Source organism: Argiope bruennichi, chromosome 10, assembly GCF_947563725.1.
Source record: "Argiope bruennichi chromosome 10, qqArgBrue1.1, whole genome shotgun sequence".
NCBI lineage: Eukaryota > Metazoa > Arthropoda > Arachnida > Araneae > Araneidae > Argiope > Argiope bruennichi.
This window is the reverse complement of record NC_079160.1, coordinates 107,672,889-107,685,873: the sequence shown is the minus strand read 5'-3', so window position 1 is coordinate 107,685,873 and position 12,985 is coordinate 107,672,889. Positions and strand designations below refer to the sequence as shown.

The 12,985-nt window shown below is 30.2% G+C and overlaps 1 protein-coding gene across 1 annotated transcript; it reads left to right on the top strand.

The window, feature by feature from the left end:
- The first annotated feature begins 277 nt into the window (after nucleotides 1-277).
- LOC129989131 (40S ribosomal protein S2-like) lies at nucleotides 278-6,500 on the top strand. The gene is made up of 5 exons (XM_056097461.1): nucleotides 278-315; nucleotides 3,376-3,601; nucleotides 4,728-5,009; nucleotides 5,725-5,884; nucleotides 6,304-6,500. The coding sequence occupies exons 2-5, from the start codon at nucleotides 3,377-3,379 to the stop codon at nucleotides 6,468-6,470; spliced, it is 834 nt and encodes a 277-aa protein (XP_055953436.1). The 5' UTR covers nucleotides 278-315; nucleotide 3,376; the 3' UTR covers nucleotides 6,471-6,500.
- Nucleotides 6,501-12,985: the final 6,485 nt, after the last annotated feature.

Sequence of the window (12,985 nt, the reverse complement as noted above, 5' to 3'; positions counted from 1 at the left end):
AATAGAGTTAATAAATAATAACTTGTTTTATTAATATACTTTATTTCAGGTACTTCAAAAAATATTCTCAATACAACATATTAATTTTTTTGGATAAAAACATGAAAATCATATAATATAAACTGGGTAAACAAAAGTAAAAGTAATAAAATTTCTTTAGAATGATAAACTATTTTTACTTCTAATATAAATTCTTAAATAATGCAAGCCATATTTGCAATTTCTTGAAATCTCGAATTTTGTGTTTTAACCCGTTGGCAACGACTTTGAAAATTCATTATTTCCCACCACCTTAAAGAATAAACGTGGTACTGCGTGAGTAGAAATATCAATCTTTTTTAATCTTTAGAAACAGTCATTTTATGTTTTAAATATATGTATATTATTTGATTAAAGGGATTAATTATCAGTTCTTTTATAATTTATTCGTTTATTTATTAAAATATTTATAATTTTATTAAAATATTAAGTATACGCTATTCGCGTTTTCCTGAAATCGAATCTTGACGTTAAAAAATAACATCAACAAAATAAATTCTCATTATGAACATAAACAAAGTAATAACTTTGTTTAATTTCGGAATTGTACCATTAAAAATGAACTATGAAAGAGGATAATGGCTGTGTTCTGCCGGTACAAGAATAAAACCTCGAAGATAACAGTTATTCTAGAGTGTTTTGGGGATAGTTTAGTTTATTAGTTCTGTAAGAAATTTAACCTTTGCCTTCTGATGTGGTTAAAAGTAATTAATTGCAATCTTAAAATTTTTGGATATGCTAGATTTTAGGATTGCAATCTGAAATGGGCTCGTGAAGTTCAAATGATCGAAATTTATTTCTAAAATAATGGAATTCAATATAATAAAGTATTCATTGATATCTGCTCCTTTTGATATCAACACTACAAGGTGGGGAAAAGTATATTTAAATTCTTCCTGTTAGGAAATTAATTTCTACTATTTAATCTTCTGGAAATGCTATGTTTGCAAGACGTATAACTAACTATATGTTGAAAAGTTTTGCTTTGTAACATGCCATTTTTGTATTTCATACTGTAAGATACTCCCTTATATTCACATGAACATAATTTTGTACAGTTATACTTCCATACTTTTTTAATGCAATAGTCCAAAAAGAAGTTGCAAGAAAGAAAAAGATTAGTGTCCGGTGGACAAATTCATCCCTTAAAAGTTTACATCAAAATACAATATTTTGACAATTCTCTTAAATTTTATAAGGAAACAACTTAGATTTATGTGAATGTTTCATAGTTTTTATGATTTAAGATGCATCAAGTAGATAGAAAAAATATATTTTGAGGTCACAGACTGTTTCATTAAATGTTTGATTTCATCCACTCAAATCTTGTTTAACTTATAGAAACAGCCTAATTCATTATTTGAAAATCTTGATCTAGTTGTTTCCCTATCCAAGTACAATAAAAGATATAAAATAAGTAATTCAGCAAAATAAAGTGAAAGTACCATTATAATGGTACTCGTATCATACATTTTGAATAGAAGTGTAATGTCACTTTTTAATACCATAGCAGCCAGTAATGTCCAAGTCTTCTAATGAAATTCCATAGTGATTGATGTATTAGCATATCTGGAGTTTAGAAATGTGGCCAACAAAAAGTAAATTCTTGGGTGATAGAATAATGCTCCTCCAGTGTTCATTGAAATTGTTTTGATTTAACTTTCTATAAAAATATTGTTTTTACCATAAAAATCCATTTTTTCAACTAAACTGTTTTAACTTTTACTCATAAATTTCTTCTCATTAAGTTGCCTGTAATCATCATCAGTGTCCATGTCAGATAAATAAAGTGTCTGTAAAAAAAATTATTAGTCTAGATTTTAAATTTTTGTCTTTGGAGCTAATTTTCACTAATTCATACTTTTTCTTTAACCCTTTAAAGGGCCATTTTTTTCTAGTCATATTATGTTAAAATATTTTTAGGCTTGAAATTGGAATAAGTAAAAGGATTCATTTAGCTTATTAGGTAAATTTAATTTGGTTAATTAATAATTAAGTAAAAAAACAAGACACATCATTTTGTGTGAGATAAAGAACTGAAGCATCTAAGTTTCTGTCTTTCTAAAAAAATTTGTCAGAATTGATGCCAACCTACATAATTTCATACAAAGATTGATAAATTTGGTGGGAAGCATACTTCCCACTGCCGTAGAAAGGGTTAAGCTACATAAATCTTTGCTCATGTCTCTCACACAGTTAATGTAAATATATCACTTGGGAGTTTAAGAAATGAATTGAATCCATTCTTTTTTTGTGCCTCTCTCCACTTAAAAAAAAATCATTCTTATTATTTGCTGAGAGTTTGTTGAAATCTTTCAAGCTATCAAATAACAGGTGCTCAAAATTCTCTCTTAAATTTTTTGACTTTGACAAATTTGTTCACAAGCGAACTAAATCATTACCAAACATTATTGAAGAAAGCAAAAGGTGAGTTTACATCAAGCAGTTTTATTAATCCAGTAAGATCACTTATATACAAAAACTACAACAGCGAGTGCTTGTCCTATTCAGACTAGCATTTGCTATTGTCCACTCTTTTGGGACATATATGGTCTTATTGGAATCTTATAACTGGTTTCATGTAAACTCACTTTAATGCATTTGACATTCAGGATACTACTCATTTATTAATAAAGAATGATGCCTAGATATCTAATAGATTACAAGTAAATATTACAAGATGAAAACATGTGGATTCCCAATACTGGAGTAAGTGACACAAGTAAATAGGTGTCTTGTACAGTGTTACTTGAGCAATAGGTTCAAATAATATAATTCAGTCTGTTTGAATTATCGAAACCATTTTAAAAATACATCAAAATTATCTAATTGCTTGTGTAATTATTAAATAGTTATAAAATCTAGAATTTGTACAATTGGAAGATGTATAACTAAAGTAGCAGTACTAGTTGACACTTTTTTTTTTTTTTGCATTATATAACATTTGCATAATGCAGGAGCAAAATTGAATTTTGAAGATATCTTGTTTAAATTTTGTTAGTTAAATCATAAAAAATTGTTATTTAAATATGTAGCAATTAGAGTATTCTGCTCTATAGAGATGCAGTAATATAAATGTGAACGGTTTTTTGTACAATTATACTTGTGGCTGTTTTTTAACTGAAATGATGGAAATCATATCTATTATGAATTTTTTTTTTTTTTTTTTTTTTTTTGTCATGAAGATAGATTTGAACATTAATTAGCATTTAAGTTTAGTGGTTTGGGGAGAAGTCGGGGTATTTTTTGGTGCATTTTGAAGTAATGAAAATATTTAAATACTTAAATGGAATTAAAATGTTGCCTTTCTTAATTTTAATAAAAATTATTTTACAGTATGGCGGACGCTGCTCCTGCCGGTGGACGTGGAGGATTCCGAGGTGGATTTGGTGGTGGCGGTAGAGGAGGCCGGGGTCGTGGACGTGGCAGAGGTCGCGGCAGGGGCCGTGGACGTGGCAAGGAAGAGAAGGAATGGGTTCCTGTGACCAAACTGGGGAGACTTGTGAAAGATGGTAAAATCAAGTCATTAGAAGAGATTTATTTATTCTCACTGCCTATTAAGGTATTTTCTTATTTATATTTTCTATAATATAAGGGTTAAATTTTATTTTTAATGAATCCTGTCTCTAATTTTACTTCTATTGTTTATAATAGCAGCAATCCTGATATACTTGAAAATATATTTTAACCATCTAATAATTTCTGTTTGATAAATTGTAAGTGTTTTGTATATCATATAAATTTATTTGTGGCATTATCCTTTTATCTTGATATTTTTTTGCTGCTTAGTTTCATTATTTCTAATAAGTGTCATATGATTCTTTTATGACCAGCAGTCAAAAACATTTTAATTATCTGCTCTACTTTGTCATTGTAGAAGTTTGCAAATGCATGTGCATGTTTTTAGAACAAGATAGTGTAAAGTTAAATTCTTTAAACATATAAATGATTATTATTTGTTACTCAAATTTTGTAATTTATAAATATTTTTATTATTTATTAAAATAGCATCAAATATGGTACATTATTTTTTTTTTTAAATGTAATAACCAATGATGAGAAAATCATGGTATGATTATTCTATGATTTCTTGGTCACCAGAGCTGAGGTTAAAATTTTAATAATTTTTACTAGTTTGTTCTTAAAGCTTGCAGGTGCATGCAATAAACTTGTTGCTTTTTACACTTTGCTTTTTGAAAAATATAAATGTAGAAGTTTTAATTCTTTTCCTATGCATATATGTAGTCATTATGAGTAGTATAAATAATCCTTGTTCATCATGCCATAAATATGCAAGTTAATTAACAATATATAAGAGTAATATAATTAAAATGTATATTCCAGTGTAATAATAAAGTAAAAATTATATATTAAAAACATTCACATATTATGTTAATACTTTCATTATTCTATTGTAGGCTTGAAAATTGGCTTAACCAATGATGTATACTTTTATTAATGACAGTATTGTGATTTCAACAGTCACCACATCTGAGGCAAACGTGGCATTAAAGATTTACATTTTGTCCTTCAAAACTTTGTTGAAAGTGTATTTTAAAAAATCCAGAATTAATATTTGCCAAGTATATTTTAATTTAAATTTGTCATTTATTATGATTAGATGCAAGAAAAAAAATTAAGGTGATAAACCTTGGCTAATTTTAACCATTTACACTGTTTTATCTTAGGAATGTGAAATCATTGATTTCTTCCTTGGAAGTAATTTGAAAGATGATGTCATGAAGATTATGCCTGTCCAGAAACAAACTAGAGCTGGTCAACGCACAAGATTTAAGGCTATTGTAGCCATGGGAGACCATAATGGCCATGTTGGTCTGGGTGTTAAGTGTTCCAAAGAAGTAGCTACAGCTATTAGAGGAGCCATCATGCTTGCTAAGCTGACCATTATTCCAGTCCGACGAGGTTACTGGGGAAATAAAATTGGTTCGCCCCATACAGTACCTTGCAAGGTAAAAAAGTCAATAATCATGTGAACTATTTTAAAGTTACTATAAAATATTTGTTATTTTATTTAAAAATGAAATTCCACATTTGACTTGCCAATGGAGTTTTGCAGAACATTGATGAAAACATTTTCTTCACATGTCTTGAAAGGCTCCTAAATTAAATTTTAAAGCAAATAAAATTAATTCCATTTTGGTTTTAGTTATTTTGCTTTGCAGACACTTGTTTTATATCCTTATAAATTACTATTCTGCTGTTTTTTTTTTTTTTTGTGAATTATGCTAGAATAGTTATTAGACTTTTTCTTTTTTTTTTTTTTTTTTTTTTGAATGAGAACATGGATGCCATGATGAAATTTTTCGTCTCTGAACTAAAAATGTTGAAATCAATTCTGAGTCATAAATCCATGTTGCAGTCCATTAGTATTTAAATCTTGGTGTATAGAGTAACTCTTGAATGATCATATTATCTGTGTGTGTGTTGCAAATATTAATGCAAGTTTTGTGTTGTGAAGTGTATCTACATATGATGTTTGATCATTAAAATGGCTTAGCAATATTTTATAGGAGATTAATGTTTAATGCATTTAATTAAATTTAATTTCACAATCCTGCATTTTAACCATCTGCCAGTGTTCTATGTATTAAAATTTCACGCATGCATTATCAAAATGGTGTGCATTGAACTTGAACATCATGTTTAATGCTTTCTCTGTTTCAGGTTACTGGTAAATGTGGCAGTGTTGTCATGAGGCTTATTCCTGCTCCCAGAGGTACTGGTATTGTATCTGCACCAGTCCCTAAAAAATTGTTAACTATGGCAGGTATTGAAGACTGTTATACTTCAGCTAGAGGATCAACAGCAACACTAGGAAACTTTGGTAATTTTTTCATTTTTATTATTGATAAAATACTTTTAAATTTTATAAATAACATTTAATATTAAAAATATTGAAATGGATATTATGTATGAAATTATGCATTATGTTCTTGTTACACTCAGTTAAAAAAAAATCATTGATATAATCCTATTGCATTGAAAAAGATCAAATGAATTTAGTTTTTAATATCAATAGCAAATGTTCTGTTCAAGGATTATGCATAAAATTCTTTTTGCACAATCCTATGTTGTATATATTCACATATATTGGCTATGTACTTTCATGCAGCTTTTTATGTACTTTAAAATTGCATTATTATAGTAAGGTATTACATAATTTAACATTTTAAGATTTTTCTTAATCGGTTAAGTCTTGTATATTATTGACTAGTTATTATAATTGAGCCTTTTCTCTTTTAGCTAAAGCAACTTACTTGGCTATTCAGAAGACCTATAGCTACCTGACACCTGATTTGTGGAAAGATCAACCCCTTGTTAAGTCTCCATATCAAGAATATTCTGATTACTTGATGGTGAATCACAGGACTCTTGGGGCATCTGCACGTCAAGAACATGTTGTCGCGTGATGTTTTTATAAATAAAAACTGAAGTAAAAATGGTGTCTTGTGCTTTTTGTTAATCATGCGATTGAGTTGCTTTGAAAATCTCAAAGCATTGACCAGCTTGTATATATTTTTGCTTAGTGGCTTTTGCACATTTGGCAAAATAGTGGATGAAAACTTTAAAAAATTTAATTTATTGTTGTAAATATGGAGCCTCTTCAAAATATTATCTTTAAAATACATGATATTTTGATATTAAAAGAACATTATTAATGATTTTTTTACTTAAAAATATTATTTTAAATATATAACATGAAGTAATTACTAAAACGTTTTTGCCATTTAAACTAGCCATATAAATACGAAAATTTGAGTTAAAATAAAATGCAGTCAGAAACAACACACACATACACGTGAAAAAAAAATTGAACTAAAAAGTATCTAATGGGGGAAATCGAAAGTCAAAGGTGAATACCGGAAATGTGCTCATCGTTCCGCGCCTTAATGAGATGGAATCCGTTGACGAACAGTATTCTTAAGTTATATTCCTTAATGTCCCAACTCTCCACAATCGTTCTGAAGCAGACTGCTGCCAGCAATACTTGGTAAAAGTATTTCCCTTAGCCCATAAAGAGAAAAAAAATTATTTTGTAAGATACAACATTTCATATGCTTCTCAATATAGCCACTGAAATCGTCACACAGTAAGATAACTTGTAGTCCAATATTATTGAAGTCTGCTGCCTAGAATGAAACCAATATGTCACTTGTTATCTATTTGTCTTCATTTATTTTCAACTGTAAGAATAGGTGGAAGTCATTAGGAGCAAAATTAGGACAAGATTGATGGTCAAACAGCAGCCAACGAAATTTCTGCTGTTGATTTTTTGTGAAAATAACCGTATTGCGGGCGGACGTTGACTTGGAATATCAACTCCAGCTCTGAGCATTTTGCGCCTCTTGTTTTGAATGGCTCATCGCAACTCTTGAGTGTTGCGCAGTAACGTTCAGCACTTGGGAGAAAGGGGAGCCGACATACACATGCTCTATAACGGCATTTAACTATCTTGGAAGTTCTGGTTGTCGCATATATCACTATCTACTTAGTTTGTGCCTTTTAGCGATGTGAGAAACACTGTCTGGATGATCTTCGTGTATCAAATTCATTACATTGGCCTCAATAAATTCATGTACAGCCTGCCTTTCGTTTCTAATTTGAGAACGAATACACATAGAGATAAGAAATTTGGTAGAAATACGCATGAACATTGCCCTTCAAGATGGTCCTCAATAAACCAAGCTCAATGTGGTCGTGCATTATCATCCACCAGAAAGAAATCATTACCAAACAACGGCATATGGATCAACGTCTCGATATCTCACACCGTAATACATGCAGGTCATTGTGACCACCGAAAGAGATTGCTGTCTAAACATTTCTTCCACTGCCTGTGTAGATCAGAATTTTCTGTTGTGGTTTTGTTTTGTGTAAGTTGAACAACTCTAGTGACTTGGAATCCTTTTTTCAGATTGCCTTCAATTTTAGCAAGACAATTTCAGTTCATGGGGCAGACCGTTAATAATTGCTTTTATTTTTTGGTGGGGGGGGGGGATGATGAAACAATCATATCCTTGTTTGCAAAAAGTCTATATGGCCTTATGTTGATCTATACTGCTGAGGAAAATCTTGATGAAACTTCTATTGAGTTTATTAGTAGTGTTACCACACATTTTATTAATTTGTTCTGAGATTTCTTTAAAATAATTTGTGTATTTAAGCATTATTAGGGGCATTTCAGTTTAAATTATTTCCACCCCTTCGTTAATTTTACTGTCATCAGTTAGTGGCGAAAATTTGTTGTTCGTTGATACAGGGATTGATGGTGTAACGCTCCCTGTTTTCCTTGCCTGATAATTAGCATTCCGGCCAGATCTTTCTTATACCCCTCCACATTGTTAATTGACACACACACACCCATTGTTACATCCGAACTGCCAGATGGGGAACCTCTTTTCCAGTAGAATCAGTGTCTGGTCATTAGTTGTATCCAAAGAACCGCAGATGTGCATTTCGTCGTTTCAAAGAGATCATCCGTCAAATCTTCAAGGAATAAGAATGTCAAACCATCCAGATGTTAAATTATTTTTTCCCTTATGAAGGGACTATAATTAACATATGTTCGGGAAGAATCAGCTACAAAGATGAATCATTAATCGACATTTCCACGATCGACTGGAGACCATTGAGGAAGCATTGCTGAACAGCTATTGGGTGATAAGGAGCTCAAGTGCTACAATGAGAGATGGAGATTTTACGGAAATAAAATGCGGTATTTTTTAAGAAGTAAGTAGAGCAGGGAGAGCCGTTTTTAAGGAGGAGTCGAAGAGACATTAGCGTTCGAAGGTGTTCTTGATTTTGTGTGAAGCTCCGTGTAATTCGGGCCTCTGTGTTAAGACTCACCCAATAAAGATCGTTGGATTTCTGGTACTACCTCTGCAGTAGCCGTTTGAGTTAACAGCCTGTTCATGTTTTTTTTTTTTTTTTTTTTTTTTTTGTATGTGTGGGTGTGTCTGTTTATTTTCCGAATTAATTGAGGAACAATTTCATGAAGAACTTTCAACTATTGTGTCAATTTTGTAAATAATATTAACCTAGACGAGAGCAAGTTGTTTTTGTGTAGATATGTAAGGCTGTAAATAAAGTAATTGTTTGTTACGCTGCTCTCTTATTTGATCGGTCAGGAACAAGACATTACAGTATGGTGTTTGGTCTTAGTTTTGCTTTTAGTCGGAATTTCAAAATCATTATCGTTCTTATTAGGGGTCTGGGAGGTCTGAAATGGGGATTTGCAATTTGAGTCCTGATAAGAACTGATAGAAATCTTCTTACCCTCGGCCTCTTCCAGCTCCTTTCGTAGTTTAATTTTCTGGTTCCCAAGTTGCGAGATTGTAGGATGTTGCGTACTGAAGAGCGGGTTGTTTTCAATCATTTCCAGATTGTCATTTAGGCCATTCTGTCTTGCCTCCAGAATGAGAATTTGCTGCTTGACATACCCCTTTTCTTCGCAGAGGATACAATAATCTGGAGGGAATAGAGGCGCGTCATTATGTTCGCAGTCGGTTATCATTTCGTCAGAGTGATAAACACAACAGCGCTTGCTCCTATCCTCGAACGTGCTACCGTTCTGACAGTGGCTAACACGAGAATGAGAATGTAGATTTTCGCACATTTTCTCTCACTCCGATATAAGGATTCAATTATTTAAAATAAAAGTGGTAGCTATTGTTTTTGTATAAGTTTTCTTGAAATTCGTTACTATCATGCATATAAATTGTGAATTTTAGTGTTACTGCCATTTTTTTAATGGTAAGCTTAGAAAAAAGGTGCCCAGTCGAGAATTATAAATAAAAATTTGTATGTTTTCAAAGCTGTTAAAGTAATAAGGAAAAAAACTAAAATAAATCATAAAAAGTTAATAGGTTATTAAATTGACTTATTCATTATTCGCTACCTCCTCTGTGTGAGTGCAAATTTTGCAATTGTATTTTAAAGTAACTTCCCGATGAGATACCGACTGAACTTATATTTAAAGTCGAAATTGGATGGCGATGCAATTTTAATTTGTTTTCTTACCTATTTGTTTGTTTTTTCTGTACAAATTTTACAATGGATTAAAAAGTTTTATTACCAATAGATGGCGCCAAGCCATTAACTCATCGGGAAGTTAGCTTAAATTTTGCTTATAAACTAAAAATAAAAAATATATTATTTAGTTACAATTAATGAATATGGTATTAAAAAAGAGCTAGATTCGTCCTGAAAATTTGTAAATTTTAAAAATTTAGAATCTTGATCATACATTTTTAGGACACTTTGTATGATGTTAAGAATATATGGGATTATAAATTTGCATGGAACTAGGAGGAATTATAGTATACTTTTTAGATCTTTTCAAAAACGTGGTATATTAAAAAAAATTCATTTAAATAATTTTTGCATTCATTTTCATTTGTAAAATTCGTTTTATTTTTACATAATTTTTTCGAATACTTTTAAAGTTTCCGTTTATCCTTTCTCTGTCTATTTTCTAAGCTCTGATTTTTATGGTATAACAATACAGTTTTCCAATTTTTTATTAAAAAAGCAATGAATCGAAAAAATATTTTACTGTAGATGGGAGTACGTATGTATACAAGACAATAACCAAATAATATGTGTTACTTAAATATGCAAAATTTATAGCACGAAACGACATTTTTAGAATCCTAATAGCTTCTCCAAAAAAAAAAAAAAAAAAAAAAAAAAAAAAATCCATTGCATTAATGAGGGTAAAAATTAACAGAGCATAATTCATAAGCCTAATGAAGTTGAATTCTTCGAAACTTTAAACTTTAAGGAGAAAAAAATTAAATCTGCGAATAACTAAGAAAAATTTTATTTTTTAAAAGGTTTTCGAATAACTCTTGAATTTAGTACATTTATTATTCGTGAAAAAATAACCAATCTTTTTTTTAAAAATCAGTTTGACACTTTCTATTAAAAACATGCTTTATTGGCTAAGCAAAAGAACAACTGATGATGCAAAATATCGTATCAATTATTATTAAAATAATGATTAAAATATCGGAACTGCTGATTTTTTTTTTTTTTTTTTTTTTTTTTTTTTTTTTTTTGTATTCCTTTTTAAGTTGTTTCATTAACAAAGAATTACCGATGTACTGAATTCTTTTATCTCTTCTTTTGGTATACAAAGTATATTATTACAATTTTCTTTCTGGATATTGGTAGCAAAATCTTATATCAAGAGTTTATTTTCGAAGGCATATCCAGCTGTAGAATTAATAAATTGTAAGTAATCAAAACTCCGATGGAAGTAAACAGAAGACCTCTTGTCAAGTGAAAGACATCCCAAGCGGTGAGCACTAAATGGCACCTTGATTTCATGAATTTTGTTATATATTCTCCAATTTCTTTCGTTTCATTCTTCAAGCTCAGATTGAAAGCAATGCGTTTCGCTTTATGCCTCAAATCTTCATCTACTTTATTTACTCGAGAAGCGAAGAACATAATAGCGAAGAATGAAATACTGTGCAATACCGCAAACGTGAAATATATATAGTAAAAGATCGAATTAGTGAAAACGTAATATCCGAGAATTACTGATAATATTGAGAATACAACTATGAATTGAAAAACCATGAGCCAAAACACTTGCAGCGATAATGCCGATTCTGTCAAAGTAACCAATCTGTGCAAATTGCCATAATTGCGAGTGAAAGTTTGAAAAGTATTTTGCTTGTTGGAGACATTCAATTGTTCTGCAGTTTGTTGAGCTAAATTTGTCAAAAGCAAGCATAACAGAATATAAAACAAAGTCAGAAGAATTGGAATGACATCTTTTGTTATTCTTGTTAATATCATGAAAAGCGCGAAAAATATTACATCAGTGGGCAAATTTGCATTTATTTCAGAATGAAAAGTCAAGTCTTCTAACTTATTTAGCGTTCCAGCAGGATCGATGGACAATGCAGCGATTATTACAGTAACAAGAAATAAGCAAATAGTAAAGAATATCACCGTAATTAAGTTTATTAAATACTGGTATTTCGTTAACTTCAATTGATACTTTCTATCCAGAATTTGAATTGTTTTCATTAAATATCTAATACGTTTTCTCCTTGTGTATGCGATGTATAAAATCGTAATAGCTGATAACTCACGCATTATATAAGATACCATCAATTTCGAGCAACGAAAACTTTTGCATTTTGTTACCAACATATGAGTATTCCATATTAGACTGTATGGAATGATGAAACACCTAAGAATTACAGATATCTTGCAAAAAATCATCAAAATTTTACCTTTTTCATGGTTAATCAATCTTGGAGTTCCCAATGCATATAAACACCGAAAAAATAAAGCCGACTGGACCAAGTTCGTTTTTAACGAAAATTTCATCTTTATATGATGGTTTCTTGTGCATTTAGATTTATAGAAAGCTTCTTTGGAAATAACTTTAAATGTAATTGTGTCACTAAAAGCTAATATTTAATATATATATCCTTTTTTTAACGAAATTTCATGATTTCTTTTAGTAGAGAGAACAATATTAAAATTTTTACACACCCGCTACGAAAGCTTACTCTAAAAAACAGAAATACTTTATTTAGGTAAGCTAAATGGCTGGTACCAAATGATGCGCCAAATCTATTGATTTGCTTTTGAAGAATTACCGAGTTGAGAAAAGAAAAGAAAAAAGAAAGAAAAGAAGAGAAAAAGAGAAAAGAAAATCGATAAAAATTCATTATGAGCATGAACTAAATACGTCAAAAAGCATTGTACGCGTTCAATTCCAAAGAATTTGCATACAAATGCTTGGTATTGATTTTAAATTGAACAAGGAAGTAAAATGATTTTTATTCATTCTAAAATTTCGATTATATAAAATGCTGATGAAACTTCAAAATTTCAAATAAATTAGAGTTTGCAACAATCATTGTTTGATTCTATCAAATATTGCCAATTCAATGTATCA

What these genes read in the sequence shown, in the direction of transcription:
- LOC129989131 (XM_056097461.1), top strand. Translation starts at nt 3,377, where the DNA reads ATGGCGGACGCTGCTCCTGCCGGTGGACGTGGAGGATTCCGAGGTGGA. An exon ending in CCCATACAGTACCTTGCAAG is followed by an intron (nt 5,010 to 5,724) that starts GTAAAAAAGTCA and finishes TCTCTGTTTCAG; the next exon opens with GTTACTGGTAAATGTGGCAG. An exon ending in AGCAACACTAGGAAACTTTG is followed by an intron (nt 5,885 to 6,303) that starts GTAATTTTTTCA and finishes TTTCTCTTTTAG; the next exon opens with CTAAAGCAACTTACTTGGCT.